This window comes from Apus apus, chromosome 1, assembly GCF_020740795.1.
Source record: "Apus apus isolate bApuApu2 chromosome 1, bApuApu2.pri.cur, whole genome shotgun sequence".
NCBI classification, from domain to species: Eukaryota; Metazoa; Chordata; class Aves; order Apodiformes; family Apodidae; genus Apus; species Apus apus.
In genome coordinates this window covers 149,457,710-149,485,680 of record NC_067282.1, presented here as the reverse complement: position 1 = coordinate 149,485,680, position 27,971 = coordinate 149,457,710, and the positions used below count along the sequence as shown (strand labels likewise).

General features: G+C 43.8%; 2 protein-coding genes across 4 annotated transcripts; one reads left to right on the top strand and one right to left on the bottom strand.

Moving 5' to 3' along the window:
* The first annotated feature begins 3,856 nt into the window (after positions 1-3,856).
* MTERF2 (mitochondrial transcription termination factor 2) lies at positions 3,857-14,511 on the top strand. Its single transcript, XM_051638068.1, has 3 exons — positions 3,857-3,900; positions 7,958-9,916; positions 14,198-14,511. The coding sequence occupies exon 2, from the start codon at positions 7,972-7,974 to the stop codon at positions 9,163-9,165; it is 1,194 nt and encodes a 397-aa protein (XP_051494028.1). The 5' UTR covers positions 3,857-3,900; positions 7,958-7,971; the 3' UTR covers positions 9,166-9,916; positions 14,198-14,511.
* On the bottom strand, positions 11,753-27,971 carry TMEM263 (transmembrane protein 263). 3 transcript variants are annotated; one of them, XM_051638273.1, is made up of 5 exons: positions 27,886-27,971; positions 24,279-24,338; positions 23,253-23,355; positions 19,507-19,576; positions 11,753-14,449 (listed from the first exon to the last, which is right to left on the bottom strand). In XM_051638273.1, exons 2-5 carry the CDS (start codon positions 24,332-24,334, stop codon positions 14,163-14,165), a joined length of 516 nt encoding a protein of 171 aa, XP_051494233.1. In that variant the 5' UTR covers positions 24,335-24,338; positions 27,886-27,971; the 3' UTR covers positions 11,753-14,162. The 3 variants fall into 3 exon arrangements, with proteins under 3 accessions (XP_051494233.1, XP_051494153.1, XP_051494304.1); XM_051638193.1 differs by lacking the exon at positions 27,886-27,971 and adding an exon at positions 27,434-27,538; XM_051638344.1 differs by lacking the exons at positions 24,279-24,338; positions 27,886-27,971 and having other exon boundaries at positions 23,229-23,346.

Sequence of the window (27,971 nt, the reverse complement as noted above, 5' to 3'; positions counted from 1 at the left end):
ACTCTGCGCCGGGCGCGGGGGCTGCGCCGGCCGCCCCGCCCCGCCCCCCCGCCGCCGATTGGCCGCCCCGCGCCCCACGTGACCGCCGGCCCTCACGTTTCTGAAGTGTGTTTACTACCGGCGGGGGGGGGGGGAGGGGAGGGGGCGGCTCGGGGCGCGGCCGGACCGGCTCCCGCGACGTGGCGGCTCGGCGGTCCGGGAAGCCCCGCCATCTGGGCAGCGAACCGCCCCCCCCCCCCCGCCTCGGCCGGGGCGGCCAGGGGCGGCGGGCTGCGGCGGGAAGGGGCGCCTGGGGGGGGGCGGAGACCGGGGCTGCCCCCTCCCCCGGCCTGGGGGGCGGCGGGACCCGGATGAGCACGGGGCTGCGAGGAGGCTCGTGGCGGCGCCCGGTCCTGTCAGGAGGGGCGCACGCGCGCGGCCGCCGCGGCGGGGGCGGGGGGAGAGCGGGAGGGAGCGCGCGCCCGCCGGCCTGTTATGTATGAGCGCCCTGCGCGCGCCCGCCCGCCGCGTGGGCTGCGCGTGCGCAGCGCCGGGGGATCGCTCCAGTGCCCCCCCCCCGAACCCCCCCCGCTCCGGCTGCGGGGCTCGGTGCGGGACTCGGTGCAGCGGGGGCGGTGGGGCCGCCCGCGGGGTGGGACGGGACGGGACGGGACGGGACGGGACCAGCCCGGCCCGGCTGCTCGCACCGCACCCCGGGCAGCGGGGCAGAGGCGGGGCGCTTATGTAAGCGTGTGCGTAGGGAGCCCAGCCCCCCGCCCTCACCCCGCTGCCGCCCCCCGCACCGCCCGGGGTCCGGCCCCGGGGGGGGGAAAGGCGTTTCCCCTCCGCAGGCGAGGTGCGGGCAGAGCGGCCCGGCGTTCGGCCGCTGTTCCGCCGCATCCTGAGGGGGCGTGGACAGAGCGGGAAGGGAAGCGCGGGGCGACAGGCAGAGCCGGCTCGGCCCTGCAGGCTCCTGCTGCGGGAGCCGCTGGAAGGAGACACGTTTTCCAGCGAGTGTGAGCAGCAGGATGAGTTAAAGCGGCCTCTCCAGCACTGCTGGTGACGCGGTTACTAGTACGTGGTATGTGTCTAAGGCCTTGTGTTCTAATTACATGGCTCAGCCCGAGGTCTGCGTGCTGCCGACACCGCAGGTTTGCCTGTACCCGCTCTGCTGGCCCCGAGGCAGGGCTAGCCGGGGAACGGGGCATCCCGCCGACAGAGCGCACTCAGGAGGGCAATTTCAAGTCCTAACAGGGCAGCTCTAAGCGCAGATCTGGAAACAAACCTCCACCTGTGGACGGCAGCTCGCACCTACAATTTGCAGACTGTTCATGCAACAGGAAGAGGGGTCTTACTAGAAGACGGCTCCCAGGTAAACCCAGAGGACTCACCTGGGCAGTACTGACCTGTCCTGACTTCCAGAACTCCAGAGTGGACAGTACTTTAAGAACTGTAGTTACTTGTTCTATTAAAATTGTTCGGGTTTTTTTTTTCTGCCAAGACACACGGAAAGTAAAGTCAACAAAAAGATACATGTGTCACCTGTTTCCCTTTAGGTGCTTCTTCCCTCACTTTGAATGACTCAATAAAACGTCATCAATGATCAAGGCATGCTAGCAGCAAAAGCCCCAGCCATGATGAGAATCCCTTTCTACTTGGTTTTATACAAAGTTTCTTTCTAAAAAGCACGAAGACCCAGCTTTTCTTAAGCATTGACTTTTAACAATAGCATAAATTACAATGAGTTTTTCAGTTATTACTTTGTCACACATGGAACATCATATTCCACAGCTCCTCATTCCAGTCCAAAAAAACATACAGGAGGATCCTGTCATATACCCTTGCTGCGACTCAAACCTGAAGAAATTTGCAACTCAAACTGTAAAGTTGGGCATTGTTTTCTCAGTTAATACAAAGTACATTCACCCTTGTTTGTTTTTGGGGGTTTGTTTTTGGTTTTATTCCTCAGAAATGCAAATATTTGGTGAAAACCGAAGAAATAAAATAAGAAAATAAATCTCAATAATTAGTGACCGCTTTTCATCAAAACTCCTTTTAATCTTTGAGCACATTGAAGGAGGTAGATTCCTTATTTTCAGGGAAAGTCACCTCACAATATAGTTTTTATTTCAAACTTTGAAAGTGCTTTTTCATTCTCCCTATGTTCCTGACAAGGCGGTGACACTGAAGATGGCCCTGAATAAAATCCAGCAGCAATGGATCTGCCTTCTTGGGAATATGGAGGTGGAAGCAACCATCCCTCACTAGTCCCTAGGGTTTCATAACCAAATTGCAACCATGAAAGCGACCGTTGTATAACCCATTTGTTGCTACAGACAAATAACAACTGTAGTATATCATTAGCATATCATTATGTCAAAACCCCATTGGGCTCTAGCCATACTTTCTGAGCTACAGAGTGTGTTCTTGATTAGAAGTGGAAGAAAGATGAAGAATATATTAATTAAAATGTCAAATCTCAAGATAATAATCTCTCCAAGTTAGTAGAAAGAAAAAATAGAATCACAATTAATCAAGGAACTTGTACAAGCAAACCTCACTTTCATGCTCTCTTGTGGATAACTTCTTTAAAGAACATTATTACTGTGATCACAAAAATCAAGAGTTGGGAGGAGTCAGAAGGGAAAAAAGATTAACATGAAGGCATGAAATGACAAACACGAAACATAAAGCAGCAAGTGTACAAGACATTGCGTGTTACAAATTAGAAGCACTTTCCAGATGTCTGTTTTTAACACTGTCATTTACATTCACAAACACTACAAACTGATTATGAACCAGCAGTTCTGTAGGAGACCAAGCCTCAACTGGGTTCACAGAGCACGGCTCCCTTCTTCACTAGGGCTTTTTTTCCTTTCATCTAAAACAGACTGTTGAAAATGCAGCTGACAAAAGGTGTTCCCAGAGACAACAGCGCTGATTTTCACTCTACAAAGGATGTGATCGTGCAGATCCAGAGCTAGCTTAAAAAAACCCTAACACGCCTGGAAAAATCTTTCTAGTCTAGAAATCACTTACGCGTCTTTATTGATTTGTTGCTCTAAGTTTAGAAAAGAAATAAAGTAGATACAGTGGAAAAAAAGGTAGAGGAAGATGATTCTCACTATCCAGCTCATTTAACTTCCGAAACACCGCCACCAAAACACTAAACCAAATGACTATGTGTGTGACTTTTATTTTGTAATAAGTGAGCCTATGGAAGAAAATACACCAGCGCAAGCCAAGCAAGCCACCACCCCATCAGTGCTGCGTCTCGCCCAGATCTGATTCTGAAGAGGTTTTTCGGGGTACTACTTCCAAAAGGATTAGAAGAGTCTTTGTGGGGATCGACAGGCTTGGTATGAGAAGCAGCAGGGCTTTGACTGCTGGGTGTTGTGTGCGGTGGGTCCGGCGGCTGCTTCAGCTTCAGTTCTTGATAAATCCAGCACCAATTCCCGTCACCCATCAGTGGGATCATTTTCCTCCCGTCAGAACAGGGGCGCTCGAGTGGCCTAATTTTCACGGTGCTCACCTCTTCGCTATCATAATACCTCGAAATCATTTTCACATTATTTTTATTTAATTCGCTGCCCTGAACCTCTCCCGGCAGCCGAGCGAATCCGGCCACCTGGAACCACTTCCCAGCGGCGACAAGGTCTGTTTTAACCCGCGGAAGCAGCCCGGGGACGTGCGCCGCGGGAGGAGACCACGCACACCCGCTCACCGCCGCCGACCGGCACCGGCGAGCCCCGCCACGCCGCCCGCAGCCCGCTCGACGGCTGCAGCCTCCGGGGCGCCCAAGCCCTGCCCCGCACCCCCAGCCTCAGTGCCCGCCCCGCACTGCCGCCCCGCCCCGCCACGTCCCCGCCCCGCCCCGCCGGCACCCGGGGTCGGGCGCAGCGCGGCGCCGGGCGAGCCCAGGTCAGGAGCGGAGCGGGGCTGCGGGGCCGGTCCCCGCCGGCTCCGGCTGCCTCACCCCGGCTTGTGGGGCTGGGGGGTGCGAGTGCCGGCGCGGCTGCCGTGGCCTCCGAGCCGCCGGGGGTGCGGGGCGGTGCGGGGCGGGCGGTGCCTGCGGGGCGGCCTGACGCTGCGTTTGGGCCTCCCGTGCGTTTGCGGAGAGATGTGGCCGTGTCGTCACGGTGACGGGCTGAGGACAAACGGGGCCGCTGCGTGTCCGTGACGTGGCGGGCGGGCGGCCGGGGCGCGGATCGGGGCGAGGAGGGCTGGGGGCGGCTCCGGAACCGGGCCCGGGGAGCCCTGCCCCGCTGCCTGCGGGAAACTGCCCCGACACCCCGCAGGGGAATCCCGGAGGAGAGAGAGAAGGAAAAAGGGGGTGCGGACAAAAATCGTCCAGGTGGCCAGGCTTGGGCAACCGGGCGGTGATTGAGAACTTAACCTCCTTAAGCTTCTTTTTGTTTAAAAACTGGCTTTCTTAAAAGGTCAAGCTTTTGCCCTGTGAGGGCAGTTGAGCAGTAGAACAGGGTCCATCCATGAAGGTTTTCAAGACCTGACCGGACAAAGCCACTTGGTCTTGCTTTGTAGCAGACCCTGCTTTGAGCTCGAGGCCCCTTCCAACCGGGATTATCATGGGATCCTCTGTAGCTTTTTTTTTTTTTTTTCTGAAAAGCTGTACGTTGGTCTGGCATATTTTGTAACCCTTTGCCTCATTTCCACTCTGAATGTAAAACAGGGATTAATTTTTTGTCTGTGTGTAAATATGAACACTTCCTCCACTATGCATTAATCTACACAACTGCTACCCATTGCTGCTTCGGTTTTCTTCACAAGCCATTCAAATCCTGCCTACACTGCTCTCTTCTAAGTAGATGCTACTCTTCCTAGTTCATTCAGAGTTCAATCTAGGCATTTATTAGTTTCATCTAATTCTTTACAGCCTCCTAGGACCTGGCTACAGTTTGCTGTAGTGAGAATGGTAGTGACCAGCCTACAGTACTGGTCATATGGTTGCCCTGTTTTGTGAAAAATGCAACATGAGCTAGAGGGTGGTTTGCTGATTTCCAAGAAGCAAGATTTGAGTCTCAAAATACACACTGAGAAATCCAACATTTTTGAATGAAATGATGAATCAGCCAGTTGCTCCTAGTATACATTTCCTACAGAAGGTATACATAGGAGTCTCAGTAAACGATGAAACTTAAAACACCCATTTACTCTGTAGATACAGGTCACTGATGAGAGTGCTAGCAAGCAGGACCATTGGTAGCTTCCAGGTAGACATTAGTTCGTTTCCTTGTTGCTGTTATGACACCTGGTGATAAGAGGGTGCTGCTGGCAACAAGAGCAAATGTGTCATCTAAGCTGGCTATTTTTGTCCCCCAAATCTCATTTGATTTGCAATCCTCACAGCAATATATGTAAAAAGTTTCAGCGGGGTCCTGCATATTGGACCAGTAGTCCAACATGAGCTTTGAGAACTCTGGACTGTTGGAATAGGTTACATAGTCTAGAAATGTGATACTGTCATCTCTGGACTCCAAAATACACTGAATTGTAGCTCTAATAATAATCTCTGTTCCTATAGAAGACCATGACATTAAAATCCATCTAGTTTTGCATGTTGTATTTTGCTTAGTGCTTTTACAAGGGCTCATGAGTACCCCAGACAAATGTGGTTTAGCAAATGAAGTTTTCCTTTCTTTTATAGTATTCTGTTTCTGCATGGATGATCCACAGTAAAAAGAAAAAAAAAATTACTATGATCTCAGACATTTTCAGACAACATAAAGCTGCTTCTAAATGAACATAAAAATCATTCCCATATCAGATCATGAAAGAGCACAGTTTATGGTATAAGAATTTTTTTAAAGCTCTATAATAGATAAAATAACGATTTTAAATTACTGTATTACTCAGAAGGCAATTTTGTTTAACAGCAGGATTACACATTGAAGTAAAAGTCATGGTTAGTTATTTTTCCAGTTTGTACTTTGGAAGTGTCATCTGACATCCCAAACAAATTTAACAGTACTTCATTTTGCTGGCAGTTTCCAGCAGAGCTGAAGCATTAATGAAGAAAGACACAATCCTTCAAGAGATGTACTTGCTCTGAGTGGACCCGCTGTATTCCACAGAACTACTCAAGAGTGCTCAGACACAGGCAGTTGTGTCACTCCCTGTGGAGGAGAGGCTTTAGTTTGCAGTCCTCATGAAACAGACACTTCTTCAGGTCATCACATGAGAAGTCTGTGACTTACCCACACTTACAGTGCTTTCAGGGCTACTGGGGGAAAATGGCTTGTTCTGTGGTGGAGCTTGCTGGACAGCACTTCTGCAGTCACAAAGTTTATGAAGATAAAATCATTAGCCTTGAAGTTATGACACAAGCAGCTTCATTAGGCAGTCATATTTTGTCTCAGATTTGAAACAATACTAAAAAACAACTTCCAGATAAACAGCTTCTGTTAATAGCATAAGCTTGCATATAGGAAACTATTTTTGCTTGTTTATGACACAGTAGCATAACAAGAGTCCAGATTTTGAAAGCTGAAAAGACCAACTTTAAAAGCAAAGGAAGGCTTTCTTGAGATCAAGTATCTTACCCCTGGCAAATATTTAACCTTACCTGGTGACTATCACTTAAGCCCTTTAAACAAACTACAGATTTTCTTAAAAGATGGGCTATAAAGAAGATTCTGGGGGTCCCGTATAGCTGTTTCTGCAACAGGCTTCTTGGTCTGTTTTGTAGATTTGACTGCGTGATTGTAACAGTCTTTTCGTTCCTCCCTCAAAAATAAAAAATCACGCTCAGGTAGGAGAGCTTTTTGAGGCGTGCTGTACTTTGGGAGAGGTGGAAGCAACTGCAGAAACAGAATTGTCAAACGCACAAATGGTATTTTTTCCCTCATTTTCAATCACAGCTGATTCAAGCATGTTAACAGCAGCAGCAGGTTGTACCAGTATTTCACAGACCAGCAATTCTCCGTTCCACACTCTGTGCTCCCAGAAGGTTGTTACAAAAACACCACCTAGAAGTTAAAGAGACACTTGGTATCTCTGACTGCTGCGGCTCCTCTGGCCATGGCAGAGCAGGGGGCACCACATCTGCTGTTGGCGATACCTGGCAGTCAGTTTGAGCAAAGGTGGGGAATGGGGTCACTCACAGCTACCCTGTGGCTGCTGCGTGGACCTCAGTGTGGTCGCTTCAAGGCGCCTTTGCCTGCTGGGGGTGGTCGACCACAGCAGAAGTGACCTGCAGGCAGAGATCAGGCACCAGTGCAAGGGGCAACTATAGCAAAGTAGGTGCTGGAAGAGGCAAGTTGAAGGCTTGAAGATAGGACTGTGTACTTGCTTCCTCCTGCAAAATACCAATGTGCTTATTCAGAACCCAGCTGACAGACATACATAAAGGTTTGGATCGTTGTTTTTCCTTAATTATAACAAGAATAACATCACAATGCAGTTAGGCTATGAGCTGCTACTGAAGGAGGACTGGGGGAGTGGTGTCTGATTCATGAAGGAACACGTCACACTCCAAACACTGCTTGAGAAGTTAAGCAAATACATTCAGAAGAGTTCAGAAATATATTTAAGCTGCTTGCTTTTTTTTTTTTTTTGTGGGGGGGGAAGTTACTGTCAAATTAAATTACATGAAACATTTTTCTAATATAATACGAGTGAGCTGTAATGTAGTTAACAATTTCAGCTGCAGGAAATGGCTGACAGTTGGATTCTTGAATGACTGCAAGCGTAATATATGGACAGAGCGCTGCCCCCACATGAGGTGTCACTTGCACATTATTGTTCCAGTGAGGCATCCATCAGAACATTAACCTTTCAAAAGTCTCTTTTTTTCCTCTTGCTTTCGCAGTAAAGCTGAATTTTGTGCTAATAATAAAAAAACACTGTTGAGAGTAATTTCTTATGCTAGCTCAGTCTGAATATCAATGTCTGAGAACATAACAAGGTGTAACTTGTGCTTTAAATGTGTTTTCTTACAGTTGTTGTTCTCTTTCCATAGGGCTGAATTCCACAATGTTGAGGGGAGTCACTCATGGTGCAAAAGATACATTTACTGTTCTGTTGACAAGATCCCAGTACTGTAACCTGGGATTCAACTTTTCATCAGTATGGACTGAAGTGGCAAACAGAAGCTTCCCAGTACATTCCAGTTACACAACTGATACAAAATCAAGAGAGGAAAATAAAAAAACCATTGAGAGTCTCTACAGGTTGTCAGTTGACATCAAGAAAATACGCAGACTAAAGGAATGGGTCCTTCTCCAGGATGTGGCCTATGTTAAAGAAACTGCTGGTATCTTGCAGGAAATGGGAGCGGACGAGGCGGCTGTAGCCAACATTTTGGAACGCTGTCCAGAGGCAATTCTCCATACCCCCGCAGAGATAAACTCTCAAAGAGCTCTATGGCAATTAGTATGCCAGAATGAAAAACAGGTGATTAAGTTAATAGAGCAATTTCCAGAGTCTTTTTTTACTACTAAATATCATGAGAACCAGAAGGCAAATATACTGTTTTTTCAAGAGTTGGGACTTAAGAATAATATAATCACCAGGTTCTTGACAAGTGCACCCAATATTTTCTATAACCCTGTTGAAAAAACCAAAAACGTGATAGAGACTTTACAAAGAAATTATTTAAGCTTAGGAGGTTCTGATGCAAATATGAAGATCTGGATACTGAAGCTATTGAGCCAAAATCCATTTATTTTATTAAATACCTCCACCTCCATCCAAGAGAGCTTGGAGTTTCTCCAGAAGAATGACTTCACTGACCATGAAGTTCTACAGCTGCTGTCCAAACTTAAAGGTTTTATTTTTCAACTTACTCCTACTACTATGCAGAAGAGTATGCTTTTTTCCAGAAATGTCTTTAAGTGCAGTGATCAAGAATTGAAACAGCTAGTGTTGAAATGCCCAGCCCTTCTCTACTATTCTGTTCCAGTTTTGGAAGAAAGACTTGAAGGACTCCTGAAGGAAGGCATTTCCATAGAACAGATTAGAGAGACACCGATGGTGCTGGAGTTGACAACACAAATTGTTCAGTACCGAATTAAAAAACTCTCTGCTTTGGGATATGACATAAAGAGTGGAACTCTAGAAAGCTTGAGTGGTACTAAGAAAGATTTTGAGGTCAGTTATGGTAAGATACAATCAAAGGAGGAGAGACCAATTTTTAATCCTGTTGCTCCTATAAACATTGAAGATTAATTTGAATGTTGTCCTTTAAAAGAAAATCAAAGAGAAAGACATGTTGTTTCTTTGAGAAGACCCAACCCAAAAGTAATCTTAACCAGACTGTAGTCCTATACTGTACCACATCCTGGAGTGTGTCTTGGGCATAACTTGATTATACAATTGTACCTTTCTAATGCTTTCAAATAATATCCTAGGACCTGGTTATGACAGAAGTTGCTTTTTTTTCCCTAGGGTGTTTTTTTGGTTCTGTTACATTTTCTTACCTAACAGGACATTAACTGCTTTGGATTTTAAGCTCTGTCACTGCACAGTCCACCCTGTGGTTGTGATTAGTGCAATCTTTATCTGAAAAAGATAAAAGGAGGGTTATTTTTCCAGCTGTGTTCATCAGCCACTGGTTCACTGACTTTTGGAAACTCTTTTGGAGTTCCTTTCCTTATTGCTGAGATAAGTAGCTCTATTTCCCAGATCCAGAACTGCAGCAGACTACTTCTTGGAAATGAGAACCTAGCTATACAGCACAGTCTGAGAACAGGGGCAGGACGTAGTATTTTTTTCTTTAGTGACTGTTACAGTGAAGCCCTAGTACATTTGTATACAAACCACAAAGCCAAGAAACTGCAAGACAACCTTTACATTCCTGAGACTTCAAAACTTGCCCTTTTTGCAAAAGGTTTGGGACAGGAGGATGCACATTTATTGCTTTTTTCTAGTTCTTTATGCTTTTCTAACAAGGCTCAGTGAGAGAAAAATTTAGACTCAGGTGAGTCTCAAATGGTTGTAAGAGAAAAGAAAAAGTCATGCTCCTGTAATAGGTGTAACAAAACGCTAGTCTGTAAACCACTGGTGATTAAAAACGACTACCAGATTTGCAAACAGCTGCCACAGTTGCTAAATATATGGGTCATGCTGCTTCTCAGATATCACTGGTAATCGCTGACAAATGCTGGCTTTCAAAATAGTAACTATCTGAGAGTGTTTAAGTGCTTGGGGTATTTTACTTAATTTATGGGCTGTGATTGGTAATATCAAATAGTAGCATCACTGACCATTATCTCAGTAGAATAAGGACTCCACACGTTTGCTGTTGAAAGCAGGAGATTAAAAAAAAAAAAGTTACTCACCCCCCTCACTCCAGGCCCATTCTTCAAGCTCATTTTTAACACATACTTTGGCAGCAAGTCCAAGGCTCATTTTCTTAAAGAGAAGTTTTAAATTGCTGAGGAAAGCTGGTATTGAATTACTTGTTCAGAGGGTGGGCTGCAAGATGATAATTTTATGTAACCTGCCACATTATCTGCTGTGAGCTTGGAAAGGGCTAGAGACATCTGGCTGGAGCAGCGTGAAAACCTCAACAGCTGAAGGTCTCAAACAGCTGTGCAGGCAAGTGTGGACATGACAGCAGCTTGTGGGGGTAACCACTGCTTCTGCAGAAGCATGTGTGACAGCAGCAAGAATTCAAGACTGGGCAGTTATCACCAGCAAGATAGAAGTCTTACTAAGCCACTTCTTTGCTGACTCTTCAAAACACACAATGGTTTTCTAAGAGGAATCTGGGAAGACAGCCAGATTAAAAATTCACAGGAAGTTGCCTTTGTCACTTTCTGACTGTCCTTCAGTGCTCATCTATTAAGCAGACCACAGTATTACTTGAATTCAAAAGCATCCTTCTCTTCAGACACAAGGGGGCATTTCAGTTCTCTGAAGCTATTCATAATACAATCTCTAATGCTGAACCACAGAACCAATCCATGGTTTAGGATGAAAAGGAAACCAAGACATAAACCACTGTTTTCCCCCAGAATGCAGTTTTCAGCATTTTACAGGCATGGTTTTTACTGTTCCTGCAACAGCTTACTCCCATCACTTACAATATTCTCAGTGGCCAAACAAAACAGGAAAGTGACGTACTTCCTTAACTCACAGCCTGAGTTAGAAAAAACTCATTTTCCATTCTGAAAGTTTCAGTTTCTCCTCCTCCTCTTTCAATACAGAAGCATAAGCAGAAAGACTTTTTTTCTCTACCAGCAGTCCAAAATTCATTCAGTCTTTCATTCATAACTCTGTTTGGGACCTGTTTCTCTCTTCTTCACAGGTTTCATTTGTAATAAAACCTCAGGGAAGCTCCCAATTATCAAACTTGTATTGCTGAAATCCACTTCCTTATCTCTTGCTGTTAGTCACAGTGAATGTCAACCAGGTTACACTGTTGAAATCTGGCACATAAGAGCCTGTAGACCAGCCTTTTGTTACACAGTGAGCAGTCAGGCATAGAAGTAGTCTTCATAAACATTTCCCCTTCTGAAATGGGGGCTGGGAAAAGAAAATTAAAATACAACTCACCACAAAACCAACCCCGAAACAAAACAACAACAAACCCAATCCCCCTGAAAATTTCTGTTCCGTATTCCATTCAGCTCACTACCTTCTTAAAAGTGAGTATCCCCAAGCCTCAGTTCCCAGGAGACCATAAAAACCCCAACAACAAGCACAAGGGATTTTGTGCCTATGCACAGCCAACAACACAGCCAAGTTACACATTTTGTTAAGAGCTGGCTGGCACTAATTAGATGCAGGTAAAAGACACTCTGGGGCAAAATACTGTGGGAAGATTTATAATTCGGTATGCTTTTCTCCAAAAAGTAATTAAAGCAGCTTTCAAATGTCTGAAACAGCAACAATTTAATGTTTCACAAATGTCAGGACAGAATTTGAACAATTTTATAAGATGAAGCAAGTTTCATAGGTGAATGGAAAATATGCAGGACATAGGACAAAGCTCTTTTTGAAAAATAAAACCATGTCATGTTAAAGTGTTTCAGTTACAAGGCGAAGAAGTAATAACTACAGGATAGGAACAAAACATAATGAAGTGCTGGCAGCTCTTTACAGATCTAAAACTGCTTATCTTAGATCACACTTGTTTTGTAGCAAGTTTCATAGTATAAAAATTAGACAATGTCATTAAAAAAAATGGGTATGACCAGTTCAACATTTACATTTTCTGAAAACAATCAGGCAGGGTCAGGTTGAGTGTCACAAATATCACTATGCTCCCAACAGGTGACTTGACAGGTGACAATTCAGTGGCAGCACTTGGGGATATGTCTACATTGGAAACCACAGGGGAGCAGACAACACTACATTATTTACTGCAGGTAGATTGTCTCCAGCATCCAAGCTGGCTCATTCCTAGACCCAACTGGTATCCTTCAACTACACTGTATTCTTTGTGATTATCTTCCAACTATAAAAAACAGTTGAAAACTTCTATTTGTTGCATAAACTTACCTCATTAGATTCTTGCAGCAGAAGGTATATCTACCAAAAGGAGGAAATAATCCCATGTGTTGGGTTTTTGCTCTCCCCACCACCTCAAATCCCCATGCTACCAACATAGACAACAATTACAACAAATAAAGCTGTTCCAGAGTGAAGTACCAATGGCTCAGAGAAACGAGGTGACTACTGTACCATAATTTACACATAGCATACTTTAAACATCCCTGAATATAGGACTAAGTTTTAGACAAGTGATATGTTTTGATCTTTTTTAGTTTCTAATAAGTCTCCTCCCTATGTTTCCTTCATGTACAACCATAGCCACTGGAAAAGTTAAACTTATGTACTTATAAGTTCTCTGTAGGAGCACAAGCTTTTAGAAAATACTGCATACACAACATTCACAGCCTTCCTGTATGGGTTTTGTTTCCAAAGAGGTTACTTATTTGAAATGTCCATACACAAAAACAAAGATCACCAACAGGTTCTATTTTAAGGCAACCTCAAGCTGTGTCTTACAAGTGCATTTTGCCTCACACACTGCAGAGGACACACAGGTGTTTCCATCTGAGGTGTGTCAATGTTTGGAATCTGTCAGTATACAATTTACTTTAATGATATTTCTCTCTTTTTTTTGTTAAGGCCTCATCTACCTTTTTTTTTGTTTTAAATATCAAAAATCAAAATACAAAGTACGAGAGAAAGATGTAGTGAATAATTCCTTGCATTTGCAAGAACAAGAAGCTAACCTGGAGCACCACAGAGCTGAGACAACAGCTTTGCTAGTTCTTCAGTGGTTTCCAACTTCATTAGGGAATTTCTTTCAAGTCAGACAGTTACGCTGGATGACCACAAACATGGCCCAGTTTCCATTAAGCCCTAATATTTTCTAGTGTCTATTAGAAGTTTACTAGATGCAAGTTTTCACTTGCAGGAAATAGATGCATATGATTAAATACACCTGAGATGGAGCAATCTTGTTTTCAGTAAAAACTGACAAGGTTTCATGTATCAGGATTCATAAAGAGTCTAAAGCTCATTCTGTGAACTGCACTGAAATGGCAGGACAGTTCTTTACACAGCTCCACCTAGTAAAAAGGTAATTTGTCTTATAAGGCATTAATTTAGTTTACTCTGTATGATCCCTTCTACCATGCTATCAAACTTCCTCACTTCCAATTTCCACACACCTCCAGTTCTATTTGCTCCAGTGTGCACTGGCTGCAGTTGCTGATAGTTTACAGGCTGCCTGCTAGTGCAGTTTTATAACCAAAACTATCTGGGTACATCCAACAATGCCACTACACAGCTGAAGGACCCCTTAGCAAACGGATGTGGAAACCATTGAGAACAACAGTGAATGGCATCTCATCCTATTGATGGTACAGCAGAGACTACCAAGTTTCTATGTTCACATTTTAGTCCAAAACGGCAGAAGACTTACAGTAAATGAATAGTCAAATATGTATTATCCCTTCAGGTACACTTCTATCATTATCAAGTGTAACATTTCACCAGATAAAAAGCTTCAATCTAGGCTCTAACAGATCTTCATACTCTGTGCTAGCCAAGCGTCTTCAGTTCTTTTCAATGAAATTCAGTTACTTGCACAGCTCCTTAGAAGATAAAGTGTCTAAGACACATGGCTTCTCATGGTCCAAATCTTAGCAGATTTTAATGCCACTGACGTAATATTTTGGAGAACCAAGTATGTCTCAGTTTTGGTTTTAGTCAGATTTATCCTTTTTCTTTCCTGTTAAAGGCACTTTACTTGCAACAGCAGATCCTACAGCTGTAACACCTCCAGCCACAGCAGAAACACTTCCTTTGACCAGGCCCACTCCCACTGAAGGCACAGATGTGACTGCTGTTTTGGTAATTTCCAAGCTCTTCCCTCCGATCCAAGCAACACCCCCGATCGTGGCACCAACAGCTCCCTTTGTGACACTGAAGAGGCCACCAGTCACACGAGATAGCATGCCAGGCTGCTGCTGCGGGTGGTCTTTTAATGAACCTATGGGAGGAAACAAGAAGCCAATCAATCAGTGCTATGATTAAAGCATTTTCAAAAGAAAACTTGCTTCTAAGTATTTCCTTTTCTAGCCCAACACCAACTGCACACAGCATGTACTTCCCTTGCAGGCTCCTTTTCTTGGATGCACAGAGAATACCATTGCTCCAAATGAGAAATGACACTTTGCTGCAGCCAGACATACCTGAATGCTGTTTCCTGAAATACAAGTCAGTGCTAAGCCTACAAGTATCAGGCATATAGCTCTGAGACAGCCTTGCATGCTACACTTCTCTGAGTGCACCACCACCTTCCCAGACTCTGCAAAGTCACATGGCCAAGGCAGCCCCATTTCTGGACTAAATTAACATGGAGGGGGGAAAACCTTCCTGTTCCCCCCATCCTAATATTCAGAGTTAAGCCATGGGGGAAGACACCCCCCTCAGAAAAGAAAAAAGCAGCTGCACTATCTTGCTGTTCAGATCTCTAAGGAAGGCTTGGAAAAAGTTTCCTGGAGAAGTAGAGCCAAAGGTTTACGAAAAAAACAAACAAAAAAAAGAGCTGTTGTTTGAAAAGTGCTCACCTTGAGACAAAGCTGTTTCTTTCCTTACTAATTGGTGTTTTGAAAATGCATTTACAAGGGTTGTGTGCAGGAGGGCACAAAAAAAGAAGGTTACAAATGAGAACAATCAGGAAAGTCCAAAGGAGACCAAGGACAAAACTGATGCCAATTCTTCACTGTATTGCTTCATTTCTTCATCACATACACAAATTGCATTTTCTGAGGTGTTTTTTTTTCAGTTTGGATAGGGAAGGGGAAAAAAAAAAATCAAGTCCAATAGCCAAATAACTTCTAATCAAGTTTATTATATACCAAAAGTGGTCCCCAAAGGCATTAATAATTGCAAAAATTACAGGCTTCCAACAGAATTCCCAGTATGACACACAAACCCAAATCTCAAACCATAGGATTCCTGTGTGTTATTTACCATGTAAATATGTTTTCTCTTTTTAATGCTAAGTTTAACCTGCATTTTGCTGTTTCTTGCTGATAAGTCAACTCGTAATCCACATTTATGGAATGATTAAATAGCCTCAAAATAATAGAAAGTGTCAGTCATAGAAAGACTCCCAGAATTTGCCACTTAGTCCTCTAATAGTTTAAAAATTGCTTCTTATTTCTAGAGGTAGAAACAAAACACTGAAGAAATACAAGCACCTTGCCTCTCAAGTCAATCAAGACTTCAACTCCATGCCCCATTATTGCATAAAAATCATCTAATCTTCAGAAAATAAACAGAAAAATGAAACTGTATTATCAGCATACAAGGAAATATCACCCACTGCACCTTTAAACCAGCTTAGCCCTGATACGTGTTTGTCTCCAAGATATTCTCAATGTGAGCCTTGAGAAATCTCTTAACAACAATATTGTACACATTTTTTCAGCTCCTCTTTGTTAACTCCTCACCAGCCACTTCTTCAAAAAAAGTTTCAGAGAAAACCATGGCAAAAGACAGCCAGTTAACAGAATTAGGCTAAAAGAGTTCCACTGTTGTTTTCTAGCTACCTGTAAGTAACACATGGAATTGAACAGATACATTTCCTTATCTTGGGGGAAAAAAAACAGGAGGAACCAAGAAAAGAGCATGTGGAACCATGGTGGGCAGAGCTAGGGAAGAAGAAAACATGAAGTAAAAAAGGTGAAGGAGTCAGCAGTAGAAAGAACATTGTTTGAAGAGAATAACAAATTTAGAGAGGCAGCAGAAAAGAAAAACCAGAGTTAGATCCACCAGAGACCTGTAACTAGCCCATCAACACGTCGCCTCTGCACTGCAACATGCCTTGGGAGAACCAGAACAGGTCCCTGCCTCCAGCACCCTGAACTGCTGGAAACTGTCCTTTGAGTGCAGTTGTCAAGAATCACCTCCCAGCACTCATGTACTACAAGATGAAAACTAGGGTGCACAATTTCCCAAGCACCTCCAATGAGTTTGTGGTAATGCCAGGATGGACGTGGAACTCAGAATTCCTTTTAAAAGTGTTAAGTTCAGAGTATGTATGCACATGCCCAGAATAATTCAAATGAAAGATGCCATCTAAGTGAGAGAATTTTTTAGAAGTTTGGCAAAAAGAAAAAAAGCATAAAGAAGATCAGTGCAGCTTAAGGGAGCAAAAAAACCTAAAAATGCTTCCAGCTTACATTAAGTCTCTCTTATTTAAGAAACTGATAGAGAGAATAGAAAGGGTCGTGGGAACATAAATGACAGCGTTTTCCTTAAAGCCAAGTAATATCCTTGCCGGCTCATTATGGGCCAGCAGCTTTCAACCTCGACAATGTCCAGCAAAAATGCATTGCCAATGGAGCACACAGAGATTAGATTTTCTACTTTCACACAGAAAGCCTTTAAAGCACCACAGTCAAGAGAGCCTGATGTAAAATCTAGGTATTTTTCATTAGAGGGTTCTTGTGACCAGACTTCCACACCCTGTAAAAAATCTGGTCAGAAAGTGCTTCACTTCCACCTAACTGGATCACTGACAACACGGTAAATGGGAGTAAAGTTTTATCTCACTGAATTTTAGGGGATTATTTCAGTGAATCAGATCTGACATTAGCAAGCGAGGATTCGTCACAACTAACTTCAAAAATAATGACAGAAACAAACAAAAGTAATCTCGACGTGCTTTTCCTCACATTACTGCACACAGCCAATCCTTTTACAACATTTATTGTATTTTACAAGTGTAAATAGTGACTGTGACGTGGTATGTTACTAACTTGCCATGATGGTTGACACATTCCCATTTCGTACCTGCTACCATTGTCCATTAGATCTAATAAATGCCTGCAGCTGCAAAGAGTCTCCCTTGCTGGTTGATTTCTATTCTAGAGTTTGCATGCCTGGATTCCTTATTTCCAACCATGTATGAGAAAGACAGTAAAACAGCTCATTCCTAAATCCAGGGAGAAAGCTACACAAGTTCCCTGCTCAGGGGTTGACTCTACCATGCTACCTTGCAGCCAGCTTCCTGCTGAAAGTAGTCCAACAATGAACAACAGTTTGAATCAATGTTGGCTGCAAAGGTGGTGCCACCTGCAAAGCAAAAAATGAAGCACTAGAATAGCACTACTTGTAGAAAGCACAAGCTCAAAAGCTTCTTCTACATGTGCATTTCTTTAAAGCCTTTGGGCACCAAGCTTGTCAAGTGCTACTTGTACAAACTGGAACTACTGATATCTTTAGAAAAAACTGCAAATTGGTTTTGGAGTTGAGCCTTTCCTCCAAGGACTCTTTTTGGCAACCTGTTCAACAAGCTGACCTTCTAGCCAACACTGAACTGGTAGCCTTCCATCCACATTTGGCATGAGCATATTGTATATGAAGGCCTTGTACGACATTTAAAACAGGGATGTTCTTCAAGGATATTCCAACATCTTAAACTCATGATTGAATCCAATGGCCAAAAAACTTCTAATGAAGACTATATACCAAAAGTGGCCCCCAAAGGCATTAACAATAGCAGGAATGTTTCATTCTGCTCCCTCTAACTACACTGACTTTCTCCATCTATTTAGACCACAATCAAGCTGGTTACTGTCATACTGAAAGAAGACAGTCTGTCTTAATTGCTCACAAATTTTAAATAAAATCTTGCAATTCCTAGTGATGATCAGGGTCTGCTGTTATGCTCTGAATCTAGACAACCTACTGAATATTCTAGGAAGATTAAAAATGCCTTTGTTTCACAGCCCTCCTCAAGAAAGAATTGATTGCAATTTACCAGTCAGACCACTGTTCAATTTCTGTATGTGAGGTCTAACATGTATAAAACACAATTCAAACCTTACGGAGGGGAGGAAGCCTTAAAAATTAGAGATGAAGATAACACACCTTAGGGCATAGTTTCCAGTCTGGCATTTGCTTTCAGAAATGCTTCTTGGCTCTTGACAACCCCAGAAGAGCTTAAAAAGAGAGATTTTTGTCCTCACACCATGATACTGCAACAAGTATAGCAGAGCCTAAGAACCTCTGTGCCACAAAAAAACCCTTTTTCTCCTTTTTCTCACATGTTCTATTTATGTTTACTGCCTAATATCTGTTAAGACTAGAGTGAGATATTCCACTTCAACTCCTCCTGCTGCAGTTGGTGGGTTGTTCAAGTAAATTGTTCAGTTATAAAACATATAAAAGCTGAGGAAAAAACCCAACCAAACCAACAGAGCTTCAAAGTGTCATCATAAATTGAAGAGCAATGAACTGAGAGGAATCTGGACTCACTGACCTCTACATGAAAGTAGATGTGCTTGGTCTCAAAGCAAGAGAAAACAGAACGCAGACAACCCACATGCCAAGAACAGTGTTTGATCTACTATGTTTCCTGTCACAGTTAGCAAACAGGACTCTTGACAATCATGCTGTCCCACAGCCCAGAAGGGAACTCTGCTCATTTGCAGTTGTATTTCTTCTGCAGATCTAATAACCAATTTAAAATTCACTTGGTTCAGGAGACCAAGATGCCACTGCATTAATGAAGTCAAGCATTTTTGTCTGTTTTTAGGAAACCATGAGATTAAGCCAAAAGTTAGAACCACAGTTAATTGTATGACGGAAAAGGGTCTCCAAAAGTAGTAATAAAGTTCCATATATTTTTAGACACATCTTGTTTAAAAGTCACAAGCACTATTAAGTTGCAAGCTGTGCAAAAGGGAATCTGGGATCTTAACATCTCACATAATGAACAGGAGAAATACATACCTATTGGACCAAATGACAACTTGGGAAACTACTCTGCAAATTATGTCCTTCAGCATCTACCTATCTTTCCTGTAATTCAACAGCACAGTTGCTTACTGAGTTATATTCAGTGGCCTTACTGTAATCAGGATATTGCAAAAGTGAACAATAATCTAGGTCCATCCCAGGGCTGGCTTGCTTACTATTACTTAAATGACCATCAAGGCATTCAGCTTGCTGATCCTTTTTTTTAAGAGAGAACTGAACTTCTGATTAATTTCTGTGAATTTACTTGATATTATAAAAAAAAAAAATACATACCTTCTGGTGGTTCTTCATGAAGGTATGATGACACTTCCTGTTGATTTTTGTCCGTTTGATTCATTATTGCCTAAAAAAGAAATTGACACATTCTAGACATCTTTTCTGACAAAGCATAGATGTAACCCAGGAACCCAAAATTCATGTAGTTTAAGTTCTACAGAAAAGGAATTTTTTTTGTTACTTCGTAAGCTAGCAGCTCCTGCCAAACTACTGCTCTTTTTTATTACTGGTCTGTTTTTGCATTCTTCAACCAGACTCAATACTTGAAAAAGGAACCCTCCACCAGGCCAGCTTGGTGAGAGCTGCCACCCCACGCCAACTGTATCTCAAACCTAAAAGGCAGTCAGGAAGAAAACCAGTATGAAAAAAACAAACAAAACACAAAACCAAACAGCCATCACCATACAACAGCTTACATTTATTAACTAAAAAAAGAAAAGCCTAATGATCATAGAGGCGGTGGGCACTACAAAAACCACAGCAGCATACCTGTGAGATCTGTTAGTAGCTGGAAAGCAGCAATTTGAGTAAACAAGTCCTCACAGCAGAATTTGAATAAATGTCATGAGAACAAGGTAGAAGAATTGTAATGAAAACACTCCATTTGTCTTGTAGCAGTACTGCATACACCATGCAGTAGTATCAGAACTAGGCTGTTTTAACTCTACACAAACTTCCCAGTGAAAACATTTCAGAAAGATTTCTTTATACAAAAAGCAGTTTCCTAGAGTAGTTCTAAAGAAGCAGTCCCCGAGACTGAGGGGAAGCACAGGAGAAAGCTCGAAACAGCAGATCTGCTTACTGCATTTTCCCTTCAGAGGGGAATAAAACATTATCTTGTCCAGGTTTCCCTTCTGCTTTTCAGCCCCACCAAAGTGTTCCTCAGTGTTAAATCCTGCCTCCTTCCCTGAGCCCTTCTGTCAATCTGCTTCCCTCCTCGGCAGGCACTGAGGTCAGGAAAAGGAGAAAGAAAAGGAAGTTGCATTGTACCACTCAGCATCCTTCTATTTTGCTGCCAATGACTTCTTAGTACACTCCTCCCTGCACAAGCATTTAGATAATTTTCTTCCAGGAGTCACTGACCACCACAAAAATAATTCTAGCCTCTCTTGCCATGCCCAGATCTCTCAGTACCTCTCCTCTGTGTGAAGAAAGCACTGACTGGGATGTGAAGAAGGGATGAGCAGGCAGAAGCAGAACTTGAGGGTAGGAAGACTCATCTGGAAAACAACAGCTAAAATCCTCACAGTATAATTATGAAGTCAAAATATCACAGTAAAAAAACACCACCCACACACTAAATGACAGATCTCTGGATGAGAAGCAAGACCAAATTGAATATTAAACAGTCCTCATAATCAGTACTAAGGGTATCAGTTCACGACTCCAAAAACGTAGGTACCTTTACTCAAGAAGCTGAACAGGAAAGCAAGCAAAAAACCCTAGAATCAGGACGGCCAATTTGATGGCAATGCTGAGCAGGTACCTCTCAATAGCCAGAAACATGGATGTGGAAGCTAAGTAGTAGGAAAGCAAGTGTCAACACATCAAGATACACAACTAAACACATTAGGGCTAAGAGACGATTTGAAGAAAAAAAAAAAAGAATTCAATCAAGTTCTGAGAAAGGACTCAATTCAGGCACTACAGAACTTCTTTACATTCATCTAATGCAAACTGGAAGAAACACAAGAATCTCACTGTGAAGTTACATGTAGGTTATTGGGTTTTTTCCAACTTGAAACAAAAATATCAGGCTCTATAAGAAAGAGAAGGTAGACACTGTAAGAAACTGACAGGCCTGACATTATTTGATCAAAGCATCTGTACAAAGACAAAGTAACTATGTTTACACTTAACATGTGGCCATTTCGTTCATTAAGATGATTATTGGGAATTTGGAAAGAGTTTATTCACTGCATTAGGGAAGGTCCTAAAAAAAGTAAAATAAAAGTCACAACCTAGCAAGTTTTACTTACAACAAAATAATAAAAAAGCAACCAAAACAGTTTTAAAGCAGACTCAAGGGAGACACAAATGAGTTAAGCCAAAGGCCAATTTTTATAAAGGACTAACTCTGCTAATATGTTTGGATCTAGCCAGCATGTAACTCCCAAAAGAAACCCAGATAAAATTGCTTAAGCTTCCAAAAAGTTTCTGTCAACAATTCCTAGTAAGAGGCTGAGAAAAGTTATTTAATCTCCTGAGAAAAGGCATAATCCCCAATGGTATTTTCAACACATTTAGAGGAGAGTTGAAGTTACCAGTTCTGAACATGGCAGAATGCTAGAGTGTGTCATGATACTCCATACAAGGTTTAGTACTTTCTGCTACTAAGAAGGCATTGGACACAGCAGCACTGACAGCAGATACAACCCCAGTGAAGTACTGACTATCTGTTGTGCTAGGCACCATACAATTTAATTAAGACAAGATCTGTCCAATGCAAGGAGTCAGACTGGCAAACTGCAAAGGTGAAAGACCCTTTCATGACTCTCTGTAATCTAGTTTAGGCCTCTGTCAGATTTGCTTGCACTTCCTGCAAAGCTAACTGAGCAAATCAATGTATTGGCAGGGAAATTTCAAAGAATGGTTTCTAGTTTAGTCAAGTATTTAAAAAAAAACAACAAATAACACACAAAATCACAGCATTGCATTTAAAAAGTAGCAAGATTAGGCATTCCCTCCCATGTTACCCTCCCTAGAACTTCAAGGTTACATAATTCTTTATGCCAAGCTACCTTTTTAAAGTTTGACAGGAACATTATACAATACATCACTCACATGCAATGATTTAACATGACTGCAACTCCCTCAAAACCACAGAAACACATTGCTATTGCTCTCTTACAACTACATGGACCACAGTGGTCGATCTTCTACAGCTCAGGCACCGGTTACCTGCTGCTATCAGACCCCAGAAGTCAGCAGAGTAGCAAGAATGCCTGAGAGAAGCAGCTAAGGAAAGGAAGTCACTGAACTTGTTCCACACAGAAGGGACCTTCCAGGGGTCTGCAGATCACATAGTTGAAAACTACTGAATGATTCTTTCTCTGTATGATTCTTTCTCTGTATGATTCTATGGGTGCCTGGAAGCACTCCAGGGATACGACAAGAGATGTGCCTAAACAGCTTGTGCGAGGCTTTATTCAGTCTTTTCCTACTACATCAGTGCAAGTGAAAACAAGAGTCAAATCACTGTCAGAAAAGGCTCATAGCTTGATCCAAAACAAAACTTGTCACAGAGGAGCTCACAAAGCACAATTCAAGTCCTTTTGTTTTCCTGTAGAAGGTCACCAGTGAATCACAGAATCAAGACTGAGATCCAACAAAGAATTTCAGCTGAAAATGTTAGGATATCTAGCTTACAGCACACATCATGCATCCCTGTAGCAAATTTAAGACATCAGGAGACTAAAGAGCTTCTGAAATATGATCCAAAATCCTGTATACTAAAAAGGGTGTAGCAGATCTGGTGAGCAGGAAATACTACACACAGGAGCATTTCTTAAACCTGGCTCCCCTCCAGAGATTTAAAGTAAGTATTTATATTGGCTGGAGGTCAAAGGCCTGGAATAACTGCTTAGTGGCAGATGACTTCATCAAGTCTTGAGGCAAAGAAGGCAAGAATATACTTTTTTGTCTTCAAAAATTTGAGTTAGAAAAGCAGAAACCACCCACTATCCTTTACATAGTACCACCAAGGTGAGAGCACTCACAGTTCAATGCCTCCTTCGTCTAACCAGATCCAAGCTGTATGTCCCACGCTGCAGGAATCCCCTGGTCACCAGACTGTAGCGTATCCTAAGGGAGGTTCCTTTCACTCTCCCTGCTGAAGGTGTTTGCCTGCAAAGAAGAAGAAAGCAAAATTCATGAGACCAAACAGAGACTGCAACTCGGCTAACACCTAAGGCACCTATCTAGAAGTGAAGCATAAGACTTTTGTGTAGAGTTAGATCATTCCCACATAGTGGTAAGGAACTTTGGAAATTTAAGTTGCAAGCTGCAGATTCAAAGTCCCCTGTGCACTGAATCATTAGTCACAATTATTACTGGTACTGCAAGCACACTCAACAAGGCAAAGATTCATTGGAAGCTTGAACTTTGGAACTTTTCTGATACGTTTTTCACGATCTTCTTAAAAGTATGCTAAGACTGGGAGAGAAGAGGTGGGGAGGGGAGAGAGGAAGAACAAATAGATCTATCTTTGGCATTTTTATCCTGTGATGCCAAATTTAGTGTCTTGTGCTACTGGGGAAAAGCCTCCTCCTTCATTTAACACAGACATGAAATAATAACGTGGAAAGAGGTAGAATCTCTTTATGCTTTACATAAGCATTATGTTTTCTTTATCTTATTAAGTTGAAACAAACCCAGATCTAATAGGAATACATGTAAACTACTGGGTTTTTTCCTTGCATGCTTATGAAGGAACTAGTCATTCAAGACGTAAGGGATAACCTCTCATATTCTTAACAAAACTCTAAAATATGTATCAACCTTCATCCTAAAAAAAAGAAGTCACTCTTTCAATTGGTTTTAAAGAAGTGGTATTTTCATATTATCAGAAATATACATATATGAAATATACAGGAAACTTCAAAGTTTTACAGAACTGTAAAGAAGTGTTTTAGAAGAGGATTTTTCATTCAAGAGCTATTTATAACATTTTCATAGAACCACACATGAAAGTGGTAGGATGCTCTGTAGGGAATGGTACAGCCACACATACATTCACGTCAAAGCTGATTAAAAGAAAACTTTCTCACCAAATATATTCCTTCGTGAAGATGTCTAGTAAGTTCTTTCCACAAGTATTCTGCATACACCTAGGAGAAAAGTAGAAGGCTAATGACATCTTACGCAACAGTGCTACTGTCATATTCCTGCCACATGTGTATGGTGGGGATCATAAACAAGTAGCCCTGCGGTACAGGAGAAGTACACTCAGCGTGGCCTTAAAATTTTTACCAGATTTCTCACCAAAACATGTATTCCTTCTGTGTTCTTGGGCAATGGAGATAACATTAATTGCTCCATATGCTGCCATGAGGACTGCTATGAAGAGTGCAAATCCCTGTTAAGACATATCTCCTTAGTGAGTCTGCAGTTCTTGGACAGCATTTTGTGTGAAATTTTAGCCTTTCATTGAGATGCGGGTTCCAACCACTACAGACACGCGTGCAACTTCCCAAGCTTCAGACGATGCTCACGATGCCTGCCTCAGTTTACAGACAAAAAGCTCTACTGTTTCAGCAAAGCAAACCCGGCCCAAGCAGCAGCCAGTAAAAACTGGCTTGTTTCAATGCCACTACTCAGATATTTGCGGGCAGCAGTGAGACTACCCAAGGATGGGGCCAATTTCAGTTGGCAGCATAACGCTGCTTGCTTCAGAAGGCTGCAGCAGCAGCAGGCAGCACTGGAACTCTTCACCTGACAGAACTGCAAACAAACCAACAGCCTCAACTTAGTCCACCATGAAAAAAAATGATCTTCCTTCTACCCACCAGCTATGCAGTTAGAAAGCTTGGCTATGGAAACAAAAGAACCCTTGCCACATGCACAGCTTCCCTTCCCCTCTTTCAGCACCCGCAGCAGATTTCAAAATTACCCCTGTATCTTTAATGTACACAAAAAACATTATTTTAGGGGATGATGCTTTAAGAAATACATTTTGCAAAGAGTCACAGTGCTCTACTCTCCAAACTAAAGAAGGAAATAAGCATGAAACCAAAAGGGTAATCCTGCCCAATGCCTGCTCTTCAGGGTACTGCATCAAGCTGCACAAGCAATCCCTAACTATTTATTGGCTTCCCTGCTTTACTCCTTGGATTAGGACTTGTTACGGGTATAGCATGTTATAAGTAAGAGAACTCAGTGCTGTTAGTTCTCTCACACATAACCCTCAGAGCACAGCTGATATGGAAGTGTGTTAAGCTACTGCAAAGGAGACAGCAGACTGAGCTTTGGCAATAAAAAGTCAACGCTAACAGCACTAAGGTAAAAAACAAATCCAGGCATGCAGAAAGCATGTAGCTAAAAACCAAGAGCATAGCTAACATTTCAAGAAGTCTTTTGTTTAAAAGCCAGGTTTAAAAATTCAGATTTATATACAAAGAAAACTGGCCTAGAATCAAGCATGCCCATTTCATAGGAAAAAAAAGACACAGTTTTCAGGAAAAGAATATAGCAAGTTGATTAGAAGTTTCCAGGTGCAGAGCACAGCTTACTTTGAAGCCTACAACAGAATGGGCCATAGCCCCTCCCAAAAAAGACACCAAGTCTGCCATAAGAAATATAAACAGGCTCATGACATGCAGGGCTCAGCACACAGCTAGGAAGGTAATGCAACGTATTTGTACTAAAAACCTAACACAAACACACACCACAATTAAAGGCTAAAAAAGAGGGATATCTCTCCTGCAAACAAAAAAAACCAAAACAAACAAACAAAACAACAACAACAAAAACCACAAAAAAACCCCCAAACAAACAAAAAACAAACCCAAAGCACAACTTAATTTTGCCCAGGACATTATAACACCATATCTGCCTATAAGAGAATCCAGCATTTTTGCATCACCCTCAACTAAAATACAGTTCAGGCTCCAGAAGAGGCTCTAGGAATGTCTGATGTCAGCAACCAAGTTTTCTACAAAGCGAGGATTCATGGGATACCAAACCAAAGGCAGCAGAAACCCAAATTCCCCTTTTCTAGTCCTCCAAAACTGGTTTCTAGAAACTAAATGGTAAATTCTAACAAGGCATAGGGCACAGCTTGAGAAACAACTAGGACTTGCTCCATTTCACCAGTCCTGTCAGCCTTTGCCTCCTGCCAGCTCAGCTTTCCAAGGCACGTCCTCCCCATTTCTTCTAAGGCTTTCCTGACGCCCCGGCTCCACACCCACCACAGCTCTCCTTTTCCACAAGGCCTACAAAGACAAATCCTAACAGTGTCTAACAGCCAGAGCAATAAGGCATCAGCTGAACTTCCTTGCCACCCCTGCTAATGACATAATGAACTTTTTCCCTTGGGTCCACCACCGGTTTGTTGGCTCCTGCCTGCTATTCAGACCTGTTCACTTGCTGCGGAAGGAACATCTTTCAGTTTCCATTTTTGCAACACCAACTCCACGGAATGTTTTACTACCAGCTTACCTTTTTTTTTGTTTGTTTGTTTGTTTTAAAAGTCTGGATAGTATTTACTGAGCAGTTTTTAAACTGATGTGTATAGCAAGCAGTATTGGTGTGCTAAATGAAGCGATCTTGTATGTACCCTTTCCATGATTCCGAGGCCGGCTGCCCAAAAGAAAGCTCCGGATGCCCTGAAGCAGGCTACGTGCACTTGGTATTTACCATCCTGATTCAGAGTTCTAGTTTTCAGCGCCGTTAAATGAGCAGAAGGAAGCACTAATTGCATCTGCAGAGCTCGTCCGTGAGCTTTACACAATGAGCAGAACCAGCTGCACGGCTAAAACAACTTGCACTTATTTTCAAGCCACACCACAGAACCACTTCGGCTAGGTGAACGCGGAAAGCCAAGCTGTTCCCGAACAGTTCCCAAAGAACTCTTCCAGCTTCTGCTCCATCAGGCTGGACTTGAGAAAGATGGATTAAATACGGAGCAGGTTACTACAGGAAACATCCGAACGCAGCGAAGTTTACAAAGAAAAAACAAAAAGAAATCCCGGAACAAAGCTTATCTTGGCACTGAGAAGCTCACCGAGGAGCACAAGGCCAGCCAGGAGCGAGGCCAAGGCGAGCACGGCATCCGCAGCCGCCCTGCCGGGACGCGGGAGCAGCGCCCGGCCCCGGCACGGCCCCGGGAGGGCCCCGGGAGGGCCCCGGGACGCGGCAGCCGCCCCCGACCCCGCTCCCGCACCCAGGAGGCGCCGACTCCGGCACGCCGAGGCCCCGCACCCACCTCGCAAGGCTGCCCGAGCCCCCGCCACGTCCTCCCCCGGCAGCTCCTCAGGGGGCGGCCCCGCAGCGACCCCCGCCCGCCGGGCCGGCCACGGGCACCGCCGGGCACCGCGGCACTGACGTGGCAGCCAAGGCCGCGGCGGAGCCGCTACGGCCGGGCCCTCCCTCCTCCCTCCCCTCCCTCACGCCCCCCGGTGCCGCGGCAGGAAGCACAAAAGCGGCCGCGCCGCGCCCGCCCGGGGGGGGGCAGGTGGCAGCGGAGGCCCCGCTTCCCCGGGTCCGCCTCTCCCATCGGCAGCTCCTTCCCGCCGCCTTCTCCTCCCAAAGCTTCCCTTCCTCGGCGGGGAGGAAAAGACGGGAGGGAGGCAGGCAGGGCGGCCGGCCGGGCTCCCCGGCTGCCGGCGGAGCGGGGCACGGCCGGGCTGGGGCGGCGGCCGCTCAAGCCTCACTCACCGCGCGGCGGGCAGGGCAGAACAGGGCCGGGCCGGGCTCGGCTCCGCTGGGCTCCGCCGCAGACTTTACTCCTGCGCCTTTCCCCG